General features: G+C 41.3%; 1 protein-coding gene across 1 annotated transcript in view; it reads left to right on the top strand.

Moving 5' to 3' along the window:
• The window catches only part of LOC139584170 (follistatin-related protein 4-like), a 222,720-nt gene that overhangs the window by 29,221 nt on the left and 166,622 nt on the right, over positions 1-26,877 (top strand). The window contains exon 3 of the mRNA XM_071415720.1: positions 4,197-4,230. Coding sequence (XP_071271821.1) covers positions 4,197-4,230 — 34 coding nt within the window. The remainder of the gene's footprint in view (positions 1-4,196; positions 4,231-26,877) is intronic.

Raw genomic sequence — 26,877 nt, 5'->3', positions numbered from 1 at the left:
AACTGTAGCAGGTGTAGAGCATCATGCTAATTTTTCTTTTAGCAGGACAATATACTTTTTATAACCCGGCTACTGTTGTGAAAATCCCTCAACTTGCAATGTATTCGATGCATAAGTACTCTAAAGTGTTACATTTCTAACTCAAAACAGCAGTACAGTATTTAATCTTCATGCTTTCGTTAATAAAATAAAATAACAAGAAAAAAGGACATTCAAATGCGGATGTTTATATTTCACTTAATCTCCATTTGGGTATTGGTTAGACAAGAATTAGGAAATTAGGGTGCAGTAATGTTATGCTCTTAGTGTAACCTTTATCTAAAGTCAGTTATGAACAAATTCTTATTTACAAGGAAAGCTGACTCCTTCCTCGTAAATAGCCCAGTACTGTACTGCCGACCGCCATTTTCCGTTCCAGCAAGTACCAGTCAAAAGTTTGGACACACCTACTCATTCCAGGATTTTTCTATATTTTTACTTTTTTCTACATTGTAGAATAATAGTGAAGACATCACAAGTATGAAATAACACATATGGAATCAGTTAAGAACAAATTCCTATTTACAAGGACAGCCTACTCCTTCCTCCCCAACGGGGATTTGAAACCCGGTCTCCCACGTGCCCTGCATTCTGTAGTACAGACATGGCCTGCTCTCCCTTATGTAAGGAATTAGGCACTTTCCCATGTTTACTACAGTATGTATTGTAGACTGCACAGTAGTCTAATAAACACATTTCGTTAATAAAATAATGATAAAAAATACTCTTTCAAAATGCAGATTTTGATTTAGTTATGGATCCATAACGAATTACTATGGGAATAAATGTCACTGATTTACAGAAATATTGGAACAAAGTTGTCTGATGAAGGCAAACAATTTAGAATCCTCCAATCCTGTAGCCTACTCCCGACCGTCATGTTGTACATCGCCATATTTTCCATTCCGTCCTAACGTAACCCCTGAGGGTTTCTCGTTTTTCTCTGAATAGAAACACCATAATATTAATACAATTAATTAAGCCAAATTTCTTAAAATCAATCCCTAATACTATGTTATTACAGAACAGGTTTTAAATTCTCTGGTAATGCCAGTACGGAATGACTGGTACATGCTTCGCAAAGATGCCCTCTGGTGGTCAAACTAGCAATAACTTGCAGTAACAGAGAAAACGGCTGAGAATTAAATAACGTGCCACAGAATGCTGCAGCAGCACGCAAGGTGTGCCGCAGTATGACACAACTTTTAAAGGAGGAACCACTTTAAAAGTGTGCAAAGCGGTCATCAATGCAAAGGGTGGCTTCTTTGAAGAATCTCAAATATAAAATATATTTTGATTTGTTTAACACTTTGTTGGTTAGTACATGATTCCATATGTGTTATTTCATAGTTTTGATCTCTTCACTATTATTCTACAATGTAGAACATAGTAAAATAAAGAAAAACCCTTGAACTAGTAGGTGTGTCCAAACTTTTGACTGGTACTGTATATCTGGGGAAGGGTATAAAACTATTTGTAGAGTGTTAAAAGTTTCTAAGAGTACAGTACAGTGGTCTCCACCATTGGGAAGTGGAAACAATATGGAACTACCCGGACTCTGCCTAGAGATGGCCGTACGACAACTCTGACACAAGTATAACCATAACCTGCAAGAAGGACAACAGTCTCTACAGCACCAATCTGGGCTTCATGGGAGAATGGCCAGATGGAAGCGACTCCTGAGAAAAAGGTACAGTTTGCAAAAAGGCACTTGAAAGACAGAGCATAAGGCAAAATATTTTATCGTCTGATGAGAATTTTTTTTAAACTCTTTGGCCTGAATGCAAAGCGCTATGTCTGGAGAAAACCAGGCACAGCTCATCATCCATCTAACACCATCCCTACCGGGAAGCATGGTGGTGGCGGCATCATGTAATGGGTATGTTTTTCACAGGCAGGGACTGGGAGACTAGTAAAGGATGGATGGAGCCAAATACAGGCAAATCCTTGAAGAAAACCTGCTTCAGACTGCAAATGACCTTAGACTGGGGGAAAAATTACGTTCCAACAGGACAATGACCCCAAGCATACAAACAAAGCAACGCTGGAATGGCTTCAGAACAAGAACGTAAAAGTCCTTGAGTGGCCCAGCCAAAGCCCAGACTTGAAGATTGCTGTTCACTGCAGCTCCCCATCTAACTTAACAGCGTTTGAGAAAATATGCAAGGAAGAATGGGAGAAAATCCCCAAATCCAGGTGTGCAAAGCTGATACAGACATTCCCAAGACGACTCAAAGCTCTAATCGCCGCCAATAGGGTGTGAATACTTATGTCAATTATATTTTTTGGTATTTATTTTTCAATAAATTTGCTAACTTTTCTAAATACATGTTTTCACTTTGTCATTATGGGGTTTTGAATTCCGGCTGTAACACAATAATAAGTCAAGGGGTATGAATACTTTCTGAAGGAAATGTATACCCTTGGCAATTGAAAGGTTATTTTAAATTTTATCTTCATAAATTGCAGGTATTCAACAAGGTTTATATTGTACAGTCTGCTCTTCCTTATCAGAGTCTAATTGTTGCCGGCCATCTGTCTGCTGTCGTGTGTGTGGTGTCTAGCGAGCTGATCTGGCACAGGTAGCTAAGTCACACTGTTGGCTTAAATTAAAGACAGTGGATAAGCATATGGACCTATGAATGAGATTGGCTGCAAAGCACCCTTATAGGAGAGGAACAGAGGCATACGAGAGGCATATATTCTACCAGCATCCATAATGATACAGCTTTGGCTGAATTGCCCTGCTGTTACAATTATGCCTCTCCCCAAAGAAATGTCTGCATGGGTGCTGTGTGATGTTCAATTAAATCTAGCTAGGGAGTTTAAATGGAAGCTAAGCTGCAGAAAATACACAGATATTGGCTAACTGATTGAGTCTAGACCTAGAGCATATACAGTATCTGTGTCTCTCTAAGAGCGGACAGAGTTTCCTCAGTGGTTCTGAAACCAGTGACAGTCTCTAATCAACTGAATAAACAGGACCCTCTTGAAATTATGGAAAACCCTTGATCAGTGCAAACGCTTTACTCTGCGATGATGAGGATTCACGTCTGCAATTAAGACAGGCAGATGGCATGAGAGGAGGGTTTGACTTGGCCCAAGTCTCTAATCACACGGAAGCACATTCTGTTGAAAGGCAGCGGTGTCTCTTCACAGAGTCTCCAAGGACCAAGGGCTCTCTGCTTCCGCTGCCAAGAAGGCTATCAGACACATATGCTTTATCTGTCAAGCTCATTACAGGCCAGATTTAGAGTGAGCGACGCATCACGTCAAATATGGTGGACAACAGCTGGCATGCAAAGATGTAAGAGGAGACATTGTTTTGGTTTCATGGGCTGTGTGTGGACATACAGTGAGTCCATGCTGTTTGCCTACTTACTATACATAAGCTGCATACTGTATGACATGGTTTCCAAAATCAGAGGTCAAATGTATTGTGCACTGGCAACAGAGACCTGCTATTTCTACACAGATGCTAAAAACAGCATGACCATGTCAAACGCAGTAAGACATCATTTATAAAATACCTAAATAGTACTTGACATTACAGTACTATTACGCACTGATTACAGTATGCACAGGTTGTTGTAGCTTTTTGTAATGTCATCTAAATAAAGCTACTGACTTTATGATGGTACAGACGAAGATCACAGTGTCATGCTTTACTTTCAGTTCTCTATTGTTTTAAACCACCCAGCCTGCAATGATTCATTTAAACTTCCTTACTGTGACCCTTCAGAGTGATTTCCATCTATTTAAATTCCACGGCTCTTATTGTGTTTGGCACTTTAATTATGCAGATATCGTTGCCTGGCAGTGGGGGATGTACATAATCCCAACAGCTGCTCTGAGAAGCCCAAAGTGGTCTTTGTTACTTGCACTGCGGATAAATATGAACTTCACAGGCATGTTGCTTCTTGAGCTCTACATCATCCTGACAGATATACAGGCAAACTGGGATGACACCTGTCATCTTGCAGGAGGATGAATGAATTTACCTCAGAAACAGTGTGAAACCTTTCTCAATTCGACTGGTCTTTTCTCAGAGAGGAAAAACATACGTTACATGTGGCACAATATTTTGCTGAGAAGCACACCAGGGTTTTGTCTGAGGCCCATAGTAACACTTTGTGTTGTGCTCTCTCTCTTTGCAGAAGAGTGGAGAAGCTGACGGAGTTGCCGATCCATGTAAGTATCCTGTAATCAACCAAACTGCACCACTTAAATACAGTATGTTTATCGATGGCATAAACCTTTTATGTTGGTGCAGGTTATGTGAACAGCATTGATAGTACATTCTATAGAAGCCCTCTTTGGGGAAAGCACTCAAGGTTTTACGTAGTATCAAATCTTCTTCTACACTACTGACACATCTCTTGTGTTAAAGATGATAATTTAAATCACATTTGGGCGATTCCACGCCAGCGTGGCCCGGGAATATTTTTGGTATCGCAGATTGTTCTGGCAATTTACATAACTTCATTGGGAGGAAGAATGTTTAACATGCTTTTTACATTTGTATCACCATTTTTTTTGGGGGGGGGATCCTGATGAAACTGGCCATTCAGGTGCTTTTTGGACCTATACAGTACATGCCTCCTGTAAGACCCTATGATCTGTGAACCGTACATGGTACAGACAACATCTGTCATTGTACTCCTTATGGTGTGCTCTAAATATATGTATGTATATTTTATGTCTATATTCTGAAGAAAGAAAATTCATATGAATGTATCCAACATTAAAAATATAATTATTCCTATCTCAAAAGTACCCTTTGTGATTAGATTTGTTTTGTTGATATACTCTGCAACTTGTGCTGTGGACGATACAAGGCCACTCTAAAATGTGCAGCTTTGTCACACAACACAATGCCACAGATGTCTTAAGTTTTGAGGGAGCGCGCAATTGGCATGCTGACTGCAGGAATGTCCACCAGAGCTGTCGCCAGAGAATTGAATGTTAATTTCTCTACCATAAGCCACCTCCAATGTTGTTTTAGAGAATTTGGCAGTACGTCCAACATGCCTCACAACCGCAGACCACGTGTATGACGTTGTGTGGGCGAGCAGTTTGCTGATGTCAGCGTTGTGAACAGAGTGCCCCATGGTGGTGGTGGGGTTATGGTATGGGCAGCATAAGCTACGGACAACGAACACAATTGCATTTTATCTATGGCAATTTGAATGCACAGAGATACCGTGACAAAATTCTGAGGCCCATTGTAGTGCTATTCATCCGCCCCCATCAACTCATGTTTCAGTATGATAATGCATAACCATGCACGCCCAGTGGTGGAAAAAATACCCAATTGTCCTACTTGAGTAAAAGAAAAGATACTTTCATAGAAAATTACTCAAGTAAAAGGTAAAGACCCAGTAAAATACTACTTGAGTAAAAGTCTAAAAGTATTTGGTTTTAAATGTATCAAAAGTAAATGCATTGCTAAAATATACAAAAGTAAAAGTATAAATAATTTCAAATTCCTTATATTAAGCAAACCAGATGGCCAAATTTCTTGTTTTAATTGTATGGATAGCCAGGGGCATGCTCCAACACTCAGACATCATTTACAAATGAAGCATTTGTGTTTTGTGAGTCCGCCAGATAAGAGGCAGTAGGGATGAGCAGGGATGTTCTCTTGATTAGTGTTCGAATTGAACCATTTTCCTGTCCTGCTAAGCATTCAAAATATAACACCGTACCCAAACCGGCCAGGCGCGTGCGTCATCGTGTGCAAATTGATTTTGTCCCCCCACACCAAACGCGATCATGACACGCAGGTGGAAATATCTAAAGAAACTGAACCAATTATATTATTTTGGAGACAGGTCGAAAAGCTTTAAACATTTATGGCAATTTAGCTAGCTAGCTTGCAGTTGCTGGCTAATTTGTCCTATTTAGCTAGCTTTCTGTTGCTAGCTGATTTGTCCTGCGATACAAACGTTGAGTTGTTTTTTAACTTGAAATGCACAAGGTCCTCTACTCCGACAGTTAATCCACACATACAACGGTCAACCGAATCGTTTCTAGTCATCTCTCCTCCTTCCAGGCTTTTTCTTCTTTGGACTTTATATGGCTATTGGCATCTAACTTTCATAGTTACCACGACGACCGACCGAACTCAGTTCATCTTTCAATCACCCACGTGGGTATAACCAATGAGGAGATGGCATGTGGGTATCTGCTACTATAAACCAATGAGGAGATGGGAGAGGCAGGACTTGCACCGCGTTCAGTGTCATAAATAGAACTGACTTCTATTTTAGAGCTTCGCAATGCAGACGCTCGTTGGCGCGCACGAGCAGTGTGGATGCAATAATTGAATAACATGTATGTTTACATTTATTTTGCGACGGGAGCAGTGTGGTCAGCATGCAAGGAGTACTTTTGGGTGTCAGGGAAAATGTATGGAGTAAAAAGTTGTCAAAAATATAAATAGTAAAGTACAGATACCCGAAAAAACAACTTAAGTAGTACTTTAAAGTATTTTTACTTAAGTACATTACACCACTGTCCTACTTTTTTTTTAAAGGTATCTGTAACCAACAGATGCGTATCTGTATTCCCCGTCATGTGAAATCCATCAATTAGGGTGAAATGTATTTATTTAATTGACTGGTTTCCTTGTATGAACTCAGTAAAACCTTTGAAATTGTTACATGTTGTTTTTATTTTTGTTCAGTATAGTTTCAAGAATACAGCCAATCTCAGTGTGCATTGGAATGTTATATTCAAAGTGTGTACAGTATTTGTTGTCGATGTATAGTTTTTGTTGCCCTCACAGCAACCCTTTTGTGTATTATAGCACATAGGCTGTGTTTCTGACCTTAGAGAGAGTTAGAACAAATGGCAAATGGCTTAAGTTAAGGAAACAACACCTCTCAGGTGACAACATTCTTCATTGCCATTTAAGAACAGACCGACTGTGTTAGAATGTGTTGGAATTATTCACATGGTGTGGTGATCCATCCGTCTCCTGGGACTAATTATTCACTATCTATTTGTATGCTAAACTTCCCCACCTTCAAAAAAGCATGTCTTGTCCTTTATTCCTTGTAAGGGAATAACTGCAGATCTCTCTCTCTCACCCTTTGGCTAACTGCTGCCTTGGTCTCTCCTCTCGTTCTCTCTCTCTCTCTCTCTCTGTATGGCAAGGTTTTTATTGTCGTGTCTGCTACTCACTTGGAGATGACGGCATTAATCAAATTGCCCCGGTTTTGCTTGAGAGACGACAACATTACCTGGGAAAATTGTGGTGGTGCAAACATGGCGTGGTGGTCTTCTGTCGGCTCAGACAGAAGTCATAAATAAATGACATTTTACTGGCTAGCAGCACACAACAAGCAATGGAAAAGGTCAGGCTGTACAGAGAACAGAAACAGAATGAAATGTAACGTGATCACCAGATGTTTCCTCTCTTTTGTTTAGGTAATATGCTAAATTTATATTGTCCATTTATCTTATGAATAGGTGGTGATTCATTTGGCCTTGAGTGCTTAATTTATGAACCTTTTACTGAGGATTAATCAGGGTTCGTTACCATCACAAATTAAACAATGGGAAGAGGCAAACCAAGTTAAGCAGCCCTGTGGTTCATTTAGACAGTAATTGGGTGGGAATTAGATAGGGCAAGGCAGACAGAGGGACTCTCTAACAAGCTGGAAATGACTGGAAAGGTAGGGGCAGGAGGAGAGGAGAGTAGAGGAGGGGAGGAGGCTATCCTCACAGATACCAAGGTGTGAATGTTTTGTCATTAAACCACCGAGCCAGATAACCCATCTCCGTTTCAATTCCACAGATCCTCTCCTTCGATGTCTTAACACATTAAACTAATTCAAATTCAAAAGGAATGTGAAGTGTTATTGCTCCAAAACAGTCCTGTTTCATCACGTAATTTTACAGCCCTCTTTATACTCAAGTATAGGAGTTCTCAGTGAACACTGGAAATAGGCTACATTTCCTGCAAATAACACACGTTCTCTGTGTGGCCTTCAATTAAACTCTGCAAGATTTGGGAGCGATCCAGATAGACAGATAGACACTTTCAGGTTCTACTTCAAAGAGTCATCTCTGATGATTAAAACTGCCGCTATGGATCATTTCACTACTGACGGTTATGAGTCACTATCAGATAGTCACGTCATAAATCTCAAGAAAAATGATTTCATTATGTTGAAGAACAATAAAGATTACTCAGCATAGAGTTCATAAAATGCCGCACAGAAATCACTCCATCAGAAACGTAATCGAAATAGTTGAATATAATAGCCTTTTGTGAAATGCCTCCACCTTATAGACTTGGTAAATGCACTTAGAAGCCCTCTGAATGGCTTCTGAGTTGTGATTTGCCCCATAAATCTTCTGTTTTCCAAGTCCATTCTGATCAAGCCCAGGAATTACAAGCATTCCCCAGCATCACTGTACTCAAATTGAGTAGGTACAGTAACACTTCCGTACTTTGATTCGACTTAAAGTATGAAAGTTAAAGACAAAGGGAGTTTTACCAGAAGCGTAAGCTCTGTACTTAGCATGCCCTGAGATCCAGTTGAAGGGCTTATGGAGGGCACATCATACTCTCTGGGGATTTGGAGAGCCTTACATTGGCAGTGAAACTCTGAATAGCACTTTCCTCTGACTGGGGAGAACTGGGAGGAACCCTGCAGTGTCTGTTTGGGCTGGAGATATTAACACAGAACGCGCTAAGATCGCAGAAAGGAACGGTGGGAGAAATGACACAAAGATGGCTGTTATTTTAAAGGGGGATAAAAACAACCTTACAACTTGGCTTTGATCTGTAAGCAGCTTGTGAGTTACAATGCTGTTCTGCTTTACACGGCTTAAGAGACCTAACACTGCCATTATTTGCACACTTAAAATAAGGATAAGATGACAATATCTCACTCAACAGGTTAGGTTTGCAAGTGCAAGTCATCACCGCGTGATATATTTTGAAATCATAACACCATCATTATACTGTATGTCAGTGGCGGTCGGTGCCATTTAAGATGATGGAGGATGATTTTTTTTTTTTTTATGAACATGGTCTTATTTTTATTGCAGCTTAATGGATGACTGTCATTCATATTCCATTCACCCAGCTCAGTGTAACATCAATAGGTTTAGTCTACTACATGATACTCTAATTTTCCCTGTACCCATCATGAAGTTGCTACAACCTACCCTATGAAGGAAAGTGTACAGTGTAGGTGCACGCGAGAGAATTTTGAGTAATCAAGGTGACCGACAGTGACATATTCGATACCGCCTTGCACACTCTTGCCTGCATCTAGCTGTTCTAGGGTGTAATCATTAGTCCAACAGTTGCAAACAAGAGTTTCTATTGGACAAATTCAGGTATGTTTATCCCCGTTTTGTTCCATTTGCTTCAGTTTAAGAAACGTTTTCCAACAGAATTGGCGCAATGAATACACCCCTTTCACTTTCCTTCTCGCATCTATCTACACGCTGTCCTGCTCTCACCTTTTTCCCTTTGCTTGTGGACTTCAGTGCAAAAAACATCAACTGCCTTTGACCAGGAGAAAAAACTTTTCCAAGCCCAACCGTCATATCATGACCGCTAACCGCTACACATAGCCTACATCGTTGTCATGTCATAGTCATCAAAGCTACTAGAACTAATGCATTAGTAAACCCGCTACAATCATGCAGTACAGTCTACAGTCAACAGTAAGCAGTTACACCGGTAGGCAATAAATTAATCAAACCAAAAGCTTACATTGAGTTAGTGTTGGATAGCCATAGTCAGCTAGCTAACATAGCTAGCTAAGTGCATTCAATGCTAGCTAAGTAAGTGAAAAATATATATACTACGAATTATAGCTAGCTCTCTCTCTCTTTCACTCCCTCTCTTTTGTTTCTCAGAATCATGAACCTCCCAAGTTTTTGTTTTGTTTTGAAGTCAATGTACCACAGGATGACAGGAGCTAGTTGTCCTCCGGCTACACCATGGTGCTGTTGAGGCTACTGTAGACCTACTGTATTTATTATCGTTTTTAATGTTTCACTATTCTTTTTTAAATGAAGTTCACTGAGGAGGATGGTCCTCCCCTTCCTTCTCCGAGGAGCCTCCACTGCTGTATATGTGATCTGTGATGATATGAAACAGGTAATTGAATTAATGTGGAAGTGAATATAAACACAATAGCCTCTGTGACTTGAGCCATCTGTGAGGTGTTCACAGATGAGACAGGTTGTGATTTAGATTTGCGTTGACTCACACTGCCTCGTCTCCGGAGGGACAGCAACACAGTGTTTTCAGCCTGAGCAGTTAGGTGGCATTACCCCGGAGATACACGTTTTACCTTTATCTTGAACTGTATTGCCTGGCGTCAACACACACCCTGCTCAACACACACCCTGCTTTATGAGGTGGGAAAATAAATGATTGCCTTGAATTCCTACAGTATGTGCTCCTATCTTCCCTGCTTCTCTGCCTGACGGAGTTCTGAGAATAAGTTATCGAGATGGGGATCTCATCCGGGCAGCAAGGTCCTTAGAAGCACTTTGTCACTCTGCAAAGGACAAAGCATATTTGCATACCTCAGGGGAAGTGGAAATATTAATAAGATGCTGTCAAGTCAGGTTATATGACTCAGTAAACACATTCTCTGCACAATGCCTGCATATGCATTTGGTGTCAGAGACACACAGTGCCATTGAAACAGTCGGAGGGAGTTTTTTCTTTGTCAGATGTGTTCATTCACGTTTTGACTGAGCCTGATGCTGTTGGTTTTTCCTAGGAAATATATCTCAAATTGTCTTTCTGAGAAAGTATCATAGTTCAGCTAGAGCGTAAATTCCATATGTGACCAAGCCTTCTACAACCACCAGCTGTAGACTGCAGGTCTAGACAGAGAAGATAGGTGTATAAAAGGTGCGGCGAAGACTTTGTCTATGTTACACTTTGAAGAGGGTTCAGGATTTTTCTTTTCTTTTAAGTCGTTGCACTTTGCAAAGACAAAGAGAGTGACTTTGCCTAGCACTCCCACTCAGAGATATCCACACGGAGTGCATTCTTTTGTTCACAGGGGACAGACAGACGTGCCTCCGGCTGATGGCTTGAGGCTTAGTGATTGAAAATCACAAACTCAAAACCACTGAATTGTGCTCATGTGAGGTGAAAATGAGTTAAACGAGGCAAATAATAGAATTTGGACGGTTCTAATACAGTATTTGTATTTTCTACATAATTTTCTAAATGTGACAAGCAATTACCAGTGTCTTTATTTTGGCAGTCTGGGAGGATATGAGCCTGCCAAGATGCACGCTTTGAATGTGTGCTTTTCAAATTCAATACGCAATTTGTGCGTCTCTGAAGCTCTTTAGCTACGTCCTCTCCTTTTGTGTTCTTGGCAAGTCATAGCGTAAAAGCACCCTGGTGCATCTGACAGACAGTCTGATCTTAGCAAGCGATGCAAATATTCTACTGAGATTCGTCCTAAAATAACACCATAACATAAAATAATACCGTCTGTGTTGGATCCTTGCTATGGTACTGCATTTGTATAGTGTCCATATTTACTGTTCGTAGAACCTTCGGGATGTGAATCCTGGTATGGAATAATAACCAGCTATAGAACTATACCAGTGGATGGGTAGCTCCTTTTGAGAATATCTGCGAGTGTCTTTGGAATTAAAACACTGAATTATTTATAACTCAACAAACGTGAAACTGGCTCAGGTAGGTAGCAGGGAGAGAGAACACCCGCAGCACTAGAGACAATAACGAATAAAAAAGATTGTGTTTCCCTAGTTACATCCCAAATAGCAAGCTATTCCCTATATAGTGCACTACTTTTGAAAGTAGAGCACTATATAGGAAACAGGGTGACATTTGGGAAGCATGCCCTGTTTGTTTTGAAGACGGTGTGGGCTAACAGAGAGCATACAGAGAGTATGGATTCTGCCTGTGTTTTAGAAGAGAATTATAGAAGCATGCTGAATGAACGTAAGGAAATTCTCATTAGCAGATGATTCACTAGGAATCTCTCAACTCATTCCCCCCCTCCTAAAACACACAGGAGTGGTAATGCTATATTGGTGGCACATCAATGCTTTTTGCCCTCTACACTGAGTTGCCAAAACATTATGAACACCTGCTCTTTCCATGACATAGACTGACTAGGTGAATCCAGGTGAAAGCTACGATCCCTTATTGATGTCACTTGTTAAATCCACTTCAATCAGTGTAGATGAAGGGGAGGAGACAGGTTAAAGAATGATTTTTAAGCCTTGAGACAATTGAGACATGGATTGTGTATGTGTGAATGGGCAAGGTGAATGGGCAAGACAAACGAGTTAAGTGCCTTTGAACGGGGTACGGTAGTAGGTGCCAGGGGTACCGGTTTGAGTGTGTCAAGAACTGCAACGCTGCTGGATTTTTACGCTCAACAGTTTCCAATTGTATCAAGAATGGTCCACCACCCAAAGGACATCCAGCTAATTTGACTGTGGGAACTGTGGGAAGTATTGAAGTCCTCATGGGCCAGCATCCCTGTGGAACGCTTTCGACACCTTTTAGAGTCCATGCCCCGACGGATTGTGCCTGTTCTGAGGGCAAAAGGGGGTACAACTCAATATTAGGAAGGTGTTCTTAATGTTTTCTACACACAGTGTATGCTATAAAATGATGTTCTCATGTTTATATAGTCCCATTATGTCATTTTGACACTGGTCCAGGTAATTTGGTGGACGACTCTCTCTCACACTCTCGTACTTTCGTAAACTGCAGTTGTGAATATGGATTTAGCATTTAACAATATAGGACGAGGGAAGTCATGCATGTAAATGCTTGCTACAGTATCAAATTCCCTCTATTGGAGAGCAGTGAGGCTCTGAGATCCAGTGGCCTGCATGGTAAGAGTGTGACAGAACGTCAAATGTCTTAAAGTCTCCCTCTCTCGCTCTGACTGATTGACATGGAAGTCCTCTGTGTGTGTTATGCGTTCACATAATATTATTATAGTCTCGGAGAATGGTGCTTGGAACCAAAAATAGGCAGGAAAAGGCACATTATCAATCTGATTCTTGTCTTGGTCAGTCCGAGTGTTAGTGGCTGTAAGTAAGAGAATGCCAGTCAGCACAATCAGTGTCAAACTCTCCCTCCCATCCTCCCGCCCACACAGTCTTAAGTTTCAGGGCTGGTTCTTACCATGCTCAATCATCACCGTGGCAACACTCTAGCTACACAGCCATGCTAGCAAGGAATGCCTTTTTCTTCTGAGTCTCCTAATTTTCATTTGACAATTCAGTTTTTTGACATTTCTACACAGTCTTGTGATTAACTTTAAGCACCGAGTTCCGTACAGTGTTTTAGAGTTATTTAAATAATTATTTTTGAGGATATCATCTCTTCTCAGAGGAGGGATCATATTGTCGGGGATGATGAAGAAGTATGTCTGCATGATGCAGTATGCCATACCACACTGGGCTGACTTCAAATATTTCCCCTGAGGTTCTCCTCCCATCTCTCCTAACTCCATCTAGCTACCCATCGCTCCTTTACCATTAGACCATAGTCATAAAATAATATTGCTGGTAAGATCCGCTTAAGTGCCTTATGTGACAACCCAAGGCATTGTTTAAAAATGGGGAAACGTATTGTCTTATCGGTGGAGTGGAGATGTTACAAATCATCCCTTGCCAGTGGTCTGTGTCAATATGGTCTGTGTTTCAAATGGCACCCTTTCTTCCTTTATAGTGCACAACTTTGGACCAGAGCCCTATGGACCCAAGTCAAATGAATAATCTATATAGGGAAGAGGAACGTGTCCACGACCATGATAATAGATTAAATGTTGACTTAGCTCATAAGGCCTATGTTTATGTCATCAATCTGCTCTTCTTCTGACATTTCATTTCATTTGAGTCACTTAGCAGACATTCTTATCCAGAGCAATTTACAGTTTGTGCGTTCATCTCAAGATAGCTAGGTGGGACAACCACATATCACAGTCATGGTATGTTCATTTTCTAGCAAAGTCAGAGCTAGTAAGGGGGGGAAAAGTTAAGTGTGAGTGTTAGTTTACAAAAGGCATGAGAGGGTGCTGTGAGATTAGTGTTTAGATGTTTTTGGAAGATGGGCAGGGACTCTGCTGTCCTAGCTTCATGGGGAATCTGGTTCCACCATTGGGGGTGCCAGGACAGAGATGAGCTTGGACTGAGCTGAGCAGGAGGGCCAAGGGAACAGAGGTGGCAGAACGGAGTGCTCGGGTTGTGGTGGAGGGTTTGAGCATAACCTAAAGGTGGGGTGGGGCAGTTCCTCTTGCTGCTCGATAGACAAGCACCATGGTCTTTTAGTGAATGCGAGCTTTGACTGGAAGCCAGTGGAATGTGCGAAGGAGCGGGGTGACATAGGAGAACTGGGGAAGGTTGAACACTAGGCTGGCTGCAGTGTTCTGGATAAGTTGCAGGGGTTTGTTGGCACAAGCAGGGAGCCCCGCTAACATCAAGTTGCAGTAGTCTAGACAGGTGCCTGGATTAGGACCTGTGCTGCTTCCTGTGTGAGGTAGGGTCGTACTCTATGGATGTCGTAGAGCATGAACCTGCAGGAGCAAGTCACTGCTTTGATGTTTGCAGAGAACGACAGGGTGTTCTGGGAGGGGAACACCATGGAGTTGTCAACTGTGATGGAGAGGTCTTGGAGCAGGCAGGCCTTCCCCGGGAGGAAGAGCAGCTCAGTCTTGTTCAGGTTGAGCTTGAAGTAGTGGGCCGACATCCAAGCTGAGATATCTGCCAGGCACGCAGAGATGCGTTTTGCCACCTGGGTGTCAGAAGGGGGGAATGGAGAAAAGTAGTTGAGACCATGTGAGGATACGAGGGAGCTGATTAACTTGGTGTATAGAGAGAAGTCGGAGAGGGCCTAGAACCGAGCCCTGGCAAACACCATTAGTGATAGTACGTGGTGCAGACACAGATCCTCTCCGCGTTACCTAGTAGCAGTGGCCTGCCAGGTAGGATGCAATCCAAGAGTGTGCAGAGCCTGAGACACACAGCCCTGAGAGGGTGGAGAGGAGGATCGGATCGTTCACAGTGTCGAAGGCAGTGGATACATCTAGGCTGATAGATCTGTTACGTTCCCCAGCAAGAAAAACACTTGCCCAAGAAGAGGCGGAAAATAAAAACCGTGAAGATCAGATAAAGGATTGTTATTCTAGAAATCAAATAGGGAAAGCCAACTAAAGGTGCCAACCTTCCACACCTCTAAAGACAGCTGGAGCACTGTGCCAGCACAGGTGAAACACCTTCCGACTAACGAGATGGTGTCACACATACTGAGTAACCAGGTGACACCAATCGGTGCGCCCCACATACTAACGTCCAACCTAGAAATATCAATGGAAAAAAATAATTGGCCTCATCACGAACATGTGGATTTCAAGGAAAAACTCCTGCAATATGAGACTCCAGCAAATGAGACGGTGTTTCGTGGAGCTCGATTTTTGCAGGAAATGGGAAAACGAGAGGGTTATGATCGGTATAGACAACATAGGGGCAATGGCCGAAGCATTAACCTTGATGTGTTGAAGAGCCAGTACCAAATTGAGCGTCTCCTTCTCGATAGTCGAAGACTGTTTTTGATTTCAGGCCAATTTCTTTGAAAAATACCACACAGGGTGCTCAACATTGTTATCGTCTTTCTGTAGGAGCACAGCCTCTGCTCCTACATCTCTGGCATCGGTGTACAAAGCAAATGGACGACGGAAATCTGGAGCAGCTGGCACCGGTGGAGAGACCAAAACGGTCTTTGTATTTCTCTATTCTGTAGGAGGCTAACCCGAACGGAAGACAAAGGTTGGAAAACAAACCATCAGGAGTGACAAAAGCATACAAGTCTTTGGAACACTTAGTAGCGCCAACACGGTCCACACAATCGTCGACCCTGGGCAAGGGTTTGAGTCCGACTTAGTAACGGCATTGAGTTTCCGAAAATCAGAACAAAACCGCAGAGACCCATCCATCTTAGGTGCTAATATACAGGGCGAACTCCACGGACTGTTCCCATGTCGTGTAATCCCGAGCTCAAGCACTGCGGAGATTCTCTTCCTTTTCAGGATTCACTCAATAGGCATATTGTTTGATTGGGGCAGAGTCCCCAATGTCAATGTCATGCTCTAGTAGATTTGCCTGAGTTGGTACATCTGAGAATAAACCCTGATATTCTAAAAGCAGTGCAACAATGTCACCCTTTTCCTCCGGAGACAAGTATGCTAAAACAAGTTATTTTGAGTATGCTCTTGTGAGGACAGGAGTGTGGAGCACGCATAAAATATTACACTTGAGAAGCACTCGCACTCCCCCTACCTTATTACCTCATGCTGCACCTCCCATTCACTGAACCTACTTCCAGCCAGGACAATGGCAATTAGCGACTAAACAAGATATACACAAATCAAATGTTTTACTTCATACATATCACCTATCTATATGTGAGTTATAATAATCTGCCTAGCCAGCAAGTTTTACATTTAAAATACAGTCTAAAACGAATGTTGTTATACAAGGTAGAAGGCCAATGTTAGGTGTGAATTATTCGTGGGTAGCTAATGCTAGCTAGCTTTTAGTTCCTCGTCAGTTAGCCTTCGTTGGTTAGCTTTAGCTAAGTGCAGATTCGTGCATTGTGCATGTTAGTATTGGTTGGGATTATGGTTAATTGTTCATGTCTAAACAAATCACTCCACTATGAAAGTAACCATTTCACTGTACCATTTACACCTTCTGTATCCTGTGCATGTGACAATAAACTTAGATTTTATTTTATATAGTGTGTGTTTAGCAGAGACAATAATGTGAAAAACAACATGACCTGCACGAAAATCAGATTAGGATATGGGCCAAGGACTAGATAGTGTATTTTTACTACTACTTTTTGCTACTACTTTCACAATTTTTGGTCTTGACATTTTTGGTTGTTTTCTCCACTAACTTACTCACTTTGTTTAGCACATGGCCTCACATGTGAGCCCTTAAAGAGATGGGTGGGGCTAAGGCTTAAGAGGGTGTCAACAATGCTGAATGGGTGTAGACAAAGAAAAGCTCTCCAGTAGGTGTACCAAAACATTCACAGGCCATTTTCTCAAAAGTGGGGTTACAAGTTTATCAACTTTCAAAGCAGAATGACCTTCCCATTGTTCCTCAACTGCATTGTATGATATACCATTTGCTAGCGCTGACATTCTACTTTTATGCAATGTAAAAAACACAATTTCAAATTTTGCTACGTACAACCGAATCGAGGTGGTGGGTCACATATTGTAGTCAGGCAACATACTAGGAGATGTGAATGGACTACATTTAAATCCGAAGTCTGAGTTCACTTTCTCTTGCTTCAGCACTGAACCAGCCGCCATTGTTTACAATACTTTTTGTGCCGTTGCGTGGTTGCGTCACATTACGCCAACAATCCTGGGAATTTCAGTTGAAGCCTGCATCAATGCATGTTTCAAAATGTGTGTACAAAGTATGCATCTGAAAACTTCCCTCCATGCTCCATTTTGCATACTTTGATTTGGACTCATACTCAGACTGTTCCGTACTCCAATTTGTGCCCGGAGCACGGTAGAATGCATATTGAGAAACACCCACTGTATTTAGTCCTCAAAACAAACGCTGTATAATAATTTACGAATCACATCGTATGACTCGGAAAAGTGCTTAAGATATTCAGTAGCAATCAAGATTGCATTTTTTTCACGCAATTACATGCATTATAGCCTTCCTACCCATCCAGCTAAAAATGCAGTAAAGAATAATACCACTCCCATCTCAACCCTCTCAGAGGAGAGCCTTCATTCCTTTTGGCAAATGTATTTCATATTCAAACACAAATGGAGCAATTTGTGCAAATAGCATGCGTAACAGTGGGCAGGATGTATCCCAGGTGTGAAACCGTCAGTTAAGAATCCCATCCGCAGAAATAGGCCAGAGAATGAATTAGGCGTGTCATTGGGTAAGGGCATCTGTAAGGGAAAGGAAAAATGAAATTTCTGCAGGCAATGCATGCATAGGATAAGGATAGTGTGAAATCAGGTATAGCACTGACAATTATATGCCACATACACAGATGTAGGATCACTCTTTCTGTTCCTGAGAATTGCAGATGAGCTTCCCGATTTACATAAATTCACTGAAAACCTGCACTAGCATACTGTTAAATTGACAGTGTAGCACTTTTCATGCAGCCTACTTTTGTCCAGCCACTAGCCTCACCACTGATCGAGCGACAAAATGGACTAAACGTGAAAATCCTGCTGCTGCAGGATTATTTTGCTACGACAATAATGGTCAAATTAAGATCCTACATGTGTGTTGACTTTCAAATCAACTGTCGTAGTGTAAATGGCAATTGCAATAAGCTAAAGTCATTTAGCTTATCTATAGGAGCATATGCCGCAGATAAACGAATCAACTAGAATGTCTTCTAAAGCCGTCCTATACTGTCTAGTATGTCACTGGGTTAGTAAACAGCACAGAGGTCAAGCTGTGCAGTGTACTATTGCTTTTCTAGCACACTATTTCATATACAACGTATCCTCATATTATATTCATTGGATGACCGTTTTATATCATAAACACAGGCGTTACCATGACTTCACTGCAACTATGCCTGTTTGTAATCATTACTGTCACTTCAGTAATTGCCATATATAGTTATACAGTACCTTCCTGGTTATTGTGTGTGAGGTGTGTTTAGTGGGTAGCTGTAGAGACAGAGGTCAGGTCTCTCTCTTTCTCTCTCTTTCGCTCCGTGTTTGTGAGTTGTGTGTGGCCATTTCCCTCTACAGATCTGAGATCTGCCCTCATTACTCTGGCTTTATTAATCTGAGCGCACGTGGCAGGGCCTCTGTCTAATTGCAATTTACCAACATGACATTGATGACAGCATATGCATTCATAATAGTATAGAAGCAGTTTCTCTCTCTCTCTCTCTCTCCTGCTCTCTGTTACACGTACACACACAATCTCTCGCTCTCTCTTTCTCTCTTTTCTATCTCTCCCCCTTTTCTTTTCGGCTGCTGAGAGAACCTGATTTATACACTGCTTAGCTTGGTAACAATAAAGCAGATTTAGTAGAATATTAAATATTAATAATGCTGTCTGTGAATATTTTAACGCTGGAGTTAGCTCTGTTGCAGTCCTCTCCTCTTCCCTTGCTCTGTGTGGGATGTATAATTGTGAGCCATGTCGTTTTCCTGTGCTATATGTGTGTGGAGAGGGGGGTTTAGTTGATGAAAAATACACAAGTCTCTTAAGTTGTCGCTGAGGTGTTTAAAGCAATATCAGGGAGGATGTTAGCAGTCAGGTCTGTCGAGTAAAAGAGAGGGGGAAAAAACCTGTGACCAAAGACATGCCTTTTGCATGTTTTAGTGTTCCTTGGTTCCTTTGTCCTTGATGTTCATTGGCCGTGTTCTGAGAATGTCAGTGACCAGGGGATGACTGAAAAGTTTAGGATTGTAGTTTTTAGAGGGGGAAACAAACTTGTGAAATATTTACTACGAGAGGACTTGTAGAAACCTTGTTTAAAGGGGAGAAACAAACACTTTCGGAAACTGCAAAGTATGTAAATATGAATTTAGCATTTATCTGTATACGACGAATGAAGTCATGTAAATGCTTGCTACAGTGTCTATTTCCCTCCATTGGAGAGTAGTGAGGCTCTGAGATCCAATGGCCTGCATGTTAACTGAGTGTGACAGAAAGTTAAATGTCTTAATAAAGACTATCGCTCTCTCGCTTTCAGCAGAATGACACATAAAAATGACTCTGACCTCTATTAAAAAGGGAGAAAGCATTTGAAGCGATTTATTAACGTGAGACTAAATTGATAGGAATTTAACTTTTCGCAATAATACGGCATAGCAAAGATGAACATGCTGCTCACATAGTAATAAAAAGCCTGTTGAGTCCCACTATCCCATCACTTTGTCTTATTAGAGGGAATAATGTACAACGTGTAATTACATTCATGTATAATTGATATCAAATCTCAATATTATTTAGTCAGCCAGGGACGGAGAATCGTGGATTTATATTGGGCTGTCAGACAGATAAATCACACATCAATCCAAACACATCATTTTTCAATAAAGTTTTAAAAATTTAAAATATTTGACTACAGAAAGATGGCAAGTTAGTGAGGAAGAGCAGATCATTTCACACAATTTTTTCATTGCTATTTGCATTAAAGGGGAAGTGACTTATTCTGGCAAACCCACCCAGCCTTAGCTTGGCTTGAGGAATAGGTCCATGTTGAAATAGCAACTTGATGAGATGGAAATGCTAAGCATACACATAAGGACTGTTAAGTCTATGACTCTTTCATGGATTCACCAATCATTGTCACCTCTACCTTTTATAGTTCGACATGGAATAGGTTACCTCCCAAATGGCACCCTATTCTCGATATAGTGCACTACATTTGACCAGGGCCAATAGAGCTATACAGGGAATAGGGTGCCATTTGGGATGCACAACAGGGGCGCAACTTTGGTTTTAGAAGTGGAGAGGACATAACATGGCATGCTGTCTAGAGGTCGATTTCTGCATTTCTACACAATCTCATATGACCCATGGCCGTCTCTATTTAGAACAACACAAAGTAAGGAAAAACGCCCCCAGTCATCAAGCTAGGTAAGAGATCATTATTAAGTATGTTTAAGTGATTGATAAGACTGAACTAGATCAAAGACAATTCAATAATCAATATTGTTTTGCGCCTTTAACCAATAGCCTAAGAAATGAACAACTCTTTAAAAAAATGAAGTACACAGACTTAACTTTTGATTGTCTCTATTAAGATATCCTTTATATCAAATTTCAGCTAGACCGCCCAGCCAGCCCGAGTCGCCTGCACCCCCGACCACCACCATTCTAGTCAATTACTCAACTCTCTCCGACACAACTTCCCTCCCACCTTAAAAAAATAAACATCCCACAAGGGAAAGGTTTGGAAACACCTACACATATAAACAGAAACAGCACATCCTCCATATCAGTGGTTCCCAAACTTTTTATAGTACCGTACCCCTTCAAACATTCAACCTCCAGCTGCGTACCCCCTCTAGCACCAGGGTCAGCGCACACTCAAATGTTGTTTTTTGCCATCATTGTACGCCTGCCACACACACACTATACAATACATTTATTAAACATACGAATTAATGTGAGTTTTTGTCACAACCCGGCTCGTGGGAAGTGACAAAAAGCTCTTATAGGACCAGGGCACAAATAATAATATAATAATAATCAATAATTTTGCTCTTTATTTAACCATCTTACATATAAAACCTTATTTGTTCATCGAAAATGGTGAATAACTCACCACAGGTTAATGAGAAGGGTGTGCTTGAAAGGATTCACATAACTCTGCAATTTTGTATTGGAGAGAGTCTCAGTCTTAAATCATTTTCCACGCACAGTCTGTGCCTGTATTTAGTTTTCATGCTAGTGAGGGTCAAGAATCCACTCTCACATAGGAATGTGGTTGCAAAGTGCATCAGTGTCTTAACAGCGCAATTTGCCAAGGCAGGATACTCTGAGCGCAGCCCAATCCAGAAATCTGGCAGTGGCTTCTGATTAAATTACATTTTCACAGAACCGCTTGTTGCAATTTCGATGAGGCTCTCTTGTTCAGATACCAGTAAGTGGAATGGAAGCAGGGCATGAAAGGGATAACAAATCCAGTTGTTTGTGTCATCCGTTTCGGGAAAGTACCTGCGTAATTGTGCACCCAACTCACTCAGGTGCTTCGCTCTTTCGCATTTGACATTGTCCGTAAGCTTGAGTTCATTTTCACACAAAAAAATCATACAATGATGGAAGGACCTGTGTGTTGTCTTTGTTAATGCAGACAGAGAAGAGCTCCAACTTCTTAATCATAGCCTCAATTCTGTCCTGCACATTGAAAATAGTTGGAGAGAGTCCCTGTAATCCTAGATTCAGATCATTCAGGCGAGAAAAAACATCACCCAGATAGGCCAGTTGTGTGAGAGACTCGTCATCATGCAAGCGGTCAGAGAAGTGAAAATTATGGTCAGTAAAGGAAACTTTAAACTCATCTCTCAATTTAAAAAAAATGTGTTAATACTTTGCCTCTTGATAACCAGCGCACTTCTGTATGTTGTAAAAGCGGTACATGGTCGCTGCCCATGCAGCAAATACACGAGAGTTCAGGGGTCTTGCTTTAACAAAATTATCAATTTTCACTGTAGTGTCCAAAATATCTTTCAAGCTGTCAGTCATTCCCTTGGCAGCAAGAGCCTCTTGGTGGATGCTGCAGTGTACCCAAGTGGCGTCTGGAGCAACTGCTTGAACGCGAGTTACCAGTCCACTATGTTTCCCTGTCATGGCTTTTGCGCTATCAGTATAGATACTAACATGAGCAGAAGCTATGTTTGGCTACATATGGACCGTTAGTGGAATTCCCGCGAGAGAGTAACGGTTAATGTGATTGGATGTTAATTATTTGACTAGGCTACCTGTATTTGACATTGTGTTGTTATTTCGCTGACCACTAAATGGTTTCATTTTATTTTTGGCAGTGAAACGAGGCTACTCAGGCGAGAAATATAAATGGACTTTGAAAATGTGAAGAAAAAATGTGAAACATTTTTATTTGGCGAACCCTTGACGGCATTATGTGTACTCCAGTTTGGGAATACCTGCTCCACATAATTAATGTCATATGGCCAAATAGTACTGTAGAGCTTTTTTTTATATAGCTGGGTAGCCCCGTCCTGCCACTAGGGGTCCACCGCCTTGCAGCACCCCAACTCAACACACCCAACTCAGCTTTAGGATCTTAGTCAAACAATCATTATTTGTTTCAGGTGTGTTAGGCCAAGGCCAAAGTGACAACCCACAGGACGGCCTGGCCAGGACCCAGCAGCTATTAAAAACGTGACGTGGGAATGTTTTCAATGAAGACTCCTTTAGTTGTATTGTATTCCATATAAGGCATTCAGACCTTATGAAAGTTCCCAAGTTTACCCTTAATCTAGTAATAATTCAAATCTAGTGATATATAAATTGACATTTCTGCCATCCATTGTGACATTGTGGGAAGATAACCAACCATCCAATTAATGGCAATGCATTTCTTAGCAGCTATAAATGCTAGGTTACACAGTTTCTTCTAATAAGTCTCCAGTATCAACATTTCCAAGCAAACAAAAACAGGGAGAAGGGAGAATCTGTAGACATGCTGAGATAAAACAACATACTCTTTGCCAGATTTCAGCCAGCCTTCACACGACCATAACAATCAGACATGTCCGTGGTACGGACAACTTGGTTGCTGATTGGCTTTCAAGGTTGGGCAGTCAATAAGTTTTGTGTTTTGCATTTAGCCAGTGTGTAGCCCTGGCTCACAATTTATTTTGACTGCGCACTTTGTAGTTTTGGATGAATTTTGTTTTGGTTGGGCTAGTTCCAAGGGGATGGGAGTTATAGAAAAGTATGTGATTTTACCCATTTCTCAAAACTTCAGCTTTAGGCAGTTATAGAAAGACAATAACAAAAAGTATGCCAATAGTGTTCAAAGCTGTCATCAAGGCAAAGGGTGGCTACTTTGAAGAATCTAAAATCTAAAATATATTTTGATTTGTTTAACACTTTTTTGGTTACTACATGATTCCATGTGTGTTATTTCATAGTTTGATGTCTTCACTAATATTCTACAATGTAGAAAATAGTAAAAATAAAGAAAAACGAGTAGGTGTGTCCAAACTTTTGACTGGTACTGTATATTTACAAAACAATGGTGGCTGTTCAGTCTGGTATTTAAGTGTTGACAGCCAGTAGACATCATATTTATTCTGGAGAAGGCAACGCATTTAAGTAGCGATGCATTTAAATTGATCATGTTGTGAGATGGAAGTTATTTTCTGTTGGTTGTGAGCAAACTTGTCCAACAAAAATATAGGATATATTTGCTGTCTTAAGAGGGAAAGTGTTACAGGCTTTGGTTTTTCAATTTGGACGTTAGCACCTTAGCACGTGGGGTGCACCGATTGGTTTCACCTCATTAGTCACTATGATGACGTTTGTGTGGGTTACTTTGACAGAGAATATGTTCTAATGAGGAAATGGCGTTCTTGTGCCACTTCTGGGCAAATAGATTGGTCTAGTGCAGTCCTCGGGGGCTTGATTGGTGTCACACTTTTGCCCCAGCCCCAGCTAACTAACCTGACTCCAAAAATCAACTAATCATGATCTTCAGTTAAAAATGCAATTAGTTGAAATCAGGTGTGTTTGCTAGGGATCGGGGGAAAGTGTGACACCAATCAGGCCCCCGAGAACTGGAATTGTCCAGCCTGGTCAATCTCAAATTGTCGTTCCAGTTACACTTTGACAAGAGATACTGAGTTTGGTTCACCATGGTAGTATGGTATGCCATCTTGCGCAACTTCTTCATGCCGGAACAGACAATCTGACAATGCTCGGGATTTACAAACGCCCAGAGTGCACTCTGGCACTCCAGGATGAATTGACGAACACACACAAAATAATAAAATGTTTAGCTAGTCATTTGTTAAACTAACAAGCTCGCGGTTGCATAGCAACGGCATCAACTTCCAGTAGACAGGCGAAGCTCTAGTACGCTCAACTGAAACGATACCGTTCGTTTCCAGTATACTAAAATGAACTAATAATTTATAGAATGTAGTATATACTCATTAAGTATGTAGTATACAGTATGTTAGTTTGGGTATTCGAACACAGTTCATGTTTATATTGGAGAAGGCTACGCATTTAAGTTGATCATGTTGTGAAATGGAAGTTATTTTCTTGTTAGTCAGTATGTATTACACCTGTGCTGGTTGTTCATCTTGTTAGCGGGAAGGTATTTCACCTGTGCTGGACCAGGTGCTATTTAAGAGTGGCCGGCCCAGTGTTCCAGTTGTCTTGGGAGACGTGGAGGGTTGGCTCGCCCAATTTGATTTCTGGACAGGCTATCCTTTATCTGATCATCCCTGTTTCTGTTTTGCTACATTTTTTGGTTTGCTTCCTGTCTTTAAGTTTGGTGTGGGTTTTTATTTTGTTTGCCTCTTCTTGGGTAAATTTTGTGGGTGCTCATGGTGGGTGTCTTTAAGGTTCCAGTTCTTGCTAGTCAACTTTCAGTGGTCAGCCCTCCTAAAACCCCACCTGTTTAATTTTTGCTGTTGTCAGTTACTTTTTTAGTTCCCCTTTCTGTTTTGGTGACAGTTTTTGTTTTTCTTGATGGGGAGCGTAACATGTTTTACACCTCTAGCAGACTAATAACATTTCTGAGTGCATGTTATTTGGTTTCACGGGCGTATAGTACGTTCTATAGGTGGTCTTAAACTGAAGTCATTTATCTATGAGACTATATGAACATGACTGGGCATTCAAACATATCCGTATTCATTCATCATTTCCCAGATCTTCCTCACATTTTAGTTTGACATGTTTTGTGTCATCGCGAAAAGCCTCTATCAACCCTTGAATCAACTTTAGAGGTTTGTCAGACTGCTTTAAAACAGTTTGTCTTCCCTGTCTGCTTGACCCTGCTGAGACCCCTGTCACCATCTGATCCTGTTAAGATGAGGCATGAAAAAGAATGACCTTGGTGCACATTTATACATTATATTATCCAATAATAAAATCAATGGTTAAATAATTGAAATGACTGTTATTCCCAGATTCCAGACTGTAGTTTTAAATGTAATCCCCTGTGATGTAGCAACTATAGGCCTACCCATCAACTCAAGACGGAACTTTGTATGCAGTCACTGATTTTGTTATAATATAGGCCTACTGAAAAATTTACCTGAGCGCCGTAGACTGGTCTTCCCTGGCTGTCTGACCCTGCTGGGACACCTGTCACCATCTGATCCTGCTAAGACATGAGCATAGTGTTGTGCATTGACTGTGCACCATGACTGTGAAGCCTGTAGAGATGTTAAAATAAAATGTTATTAGTCACATGCGCCAAATACAACAGGTGTAGACCTTACAGTGAAATGCTTGCTTACGAGCCCCTAACCAACAATGCAGTAAAAAAAAAAAATTGAAATAAGAATAAGAAATAAAAGTAACAAGGGATTAAAGAGCAGCAGTAAAATAACAATAGTGAGACTATATACAGGGGGGTACCAGTAGAGAGTCAATGTGCGGGAGAACCGGTTAGTCAAGGTAATTGAGGTAATATGTACATGTAGGTAGAGTTATTAAAAGGACTACGCATAGATGATAACAACAGAGAGTAGCAGCGGTTTAAAAGTGGGGGGGCAATGCAAATAGGCTGGGTAGCCATTTGACTAGATGTTCAGGAGTCTTATGCCTTGGGGGTAGAAGCTGTTTAGAAGCCTCTTGGACCTAGACTTGGCGCTCCGGTACCGCTTGCCGTGTGGTAGCAGTGAGAACAGTCAATGACTAGGGTGGCTGGAGTCTTTGACAATTTTTAGGGCCTTCCTCTGACACGCCTGGTATAGAGGTCCAGGATGGCAGGAAGTTTGACCCCGGCAATGTACTGGGCCGTACGCACTACCCTCTGTAGTGCCTTGCGGTCAGAGGTCGAGCAGTTGCCATACCAGTCAGGGATGCAACCAGTCAGGATGCTCTCGATGGTGCAGCTGTATAACCCTTTGAGGATCTGAGGACCCATGCCAAGTCTCCTGAGGGGGAATAGGTTTTGTCGTGCCCTCTTTACGACTTGGTGTGCTTGGACCATGTTAGTTTGTTGGTGATGTGGACACCAAGGAACGTGATGCTCTCAACCTGCTCCACTACTGTGTTTGTGTGAAAAGTAGGGAATTAGCTAGGGAAACTGACTATACATTGTTATACTGA

Source organism: Salvelinus alpinus, chromosome 1 (genome assembly GCF_045679555.1).
Source record: "Salvelinus alpinus chromosome 1, SLU_Salpinus.1, whole genome shotgun sequence".
NCBI lineage: Eukaryota > Metazoa > Chordata > Actinopteri > Salmoniformes > Salmonidae > Salvelinus > Salvelinus alpinus.
This window is presented reverse-complemented; position numbering and strand designations above follow the sequence as displayed.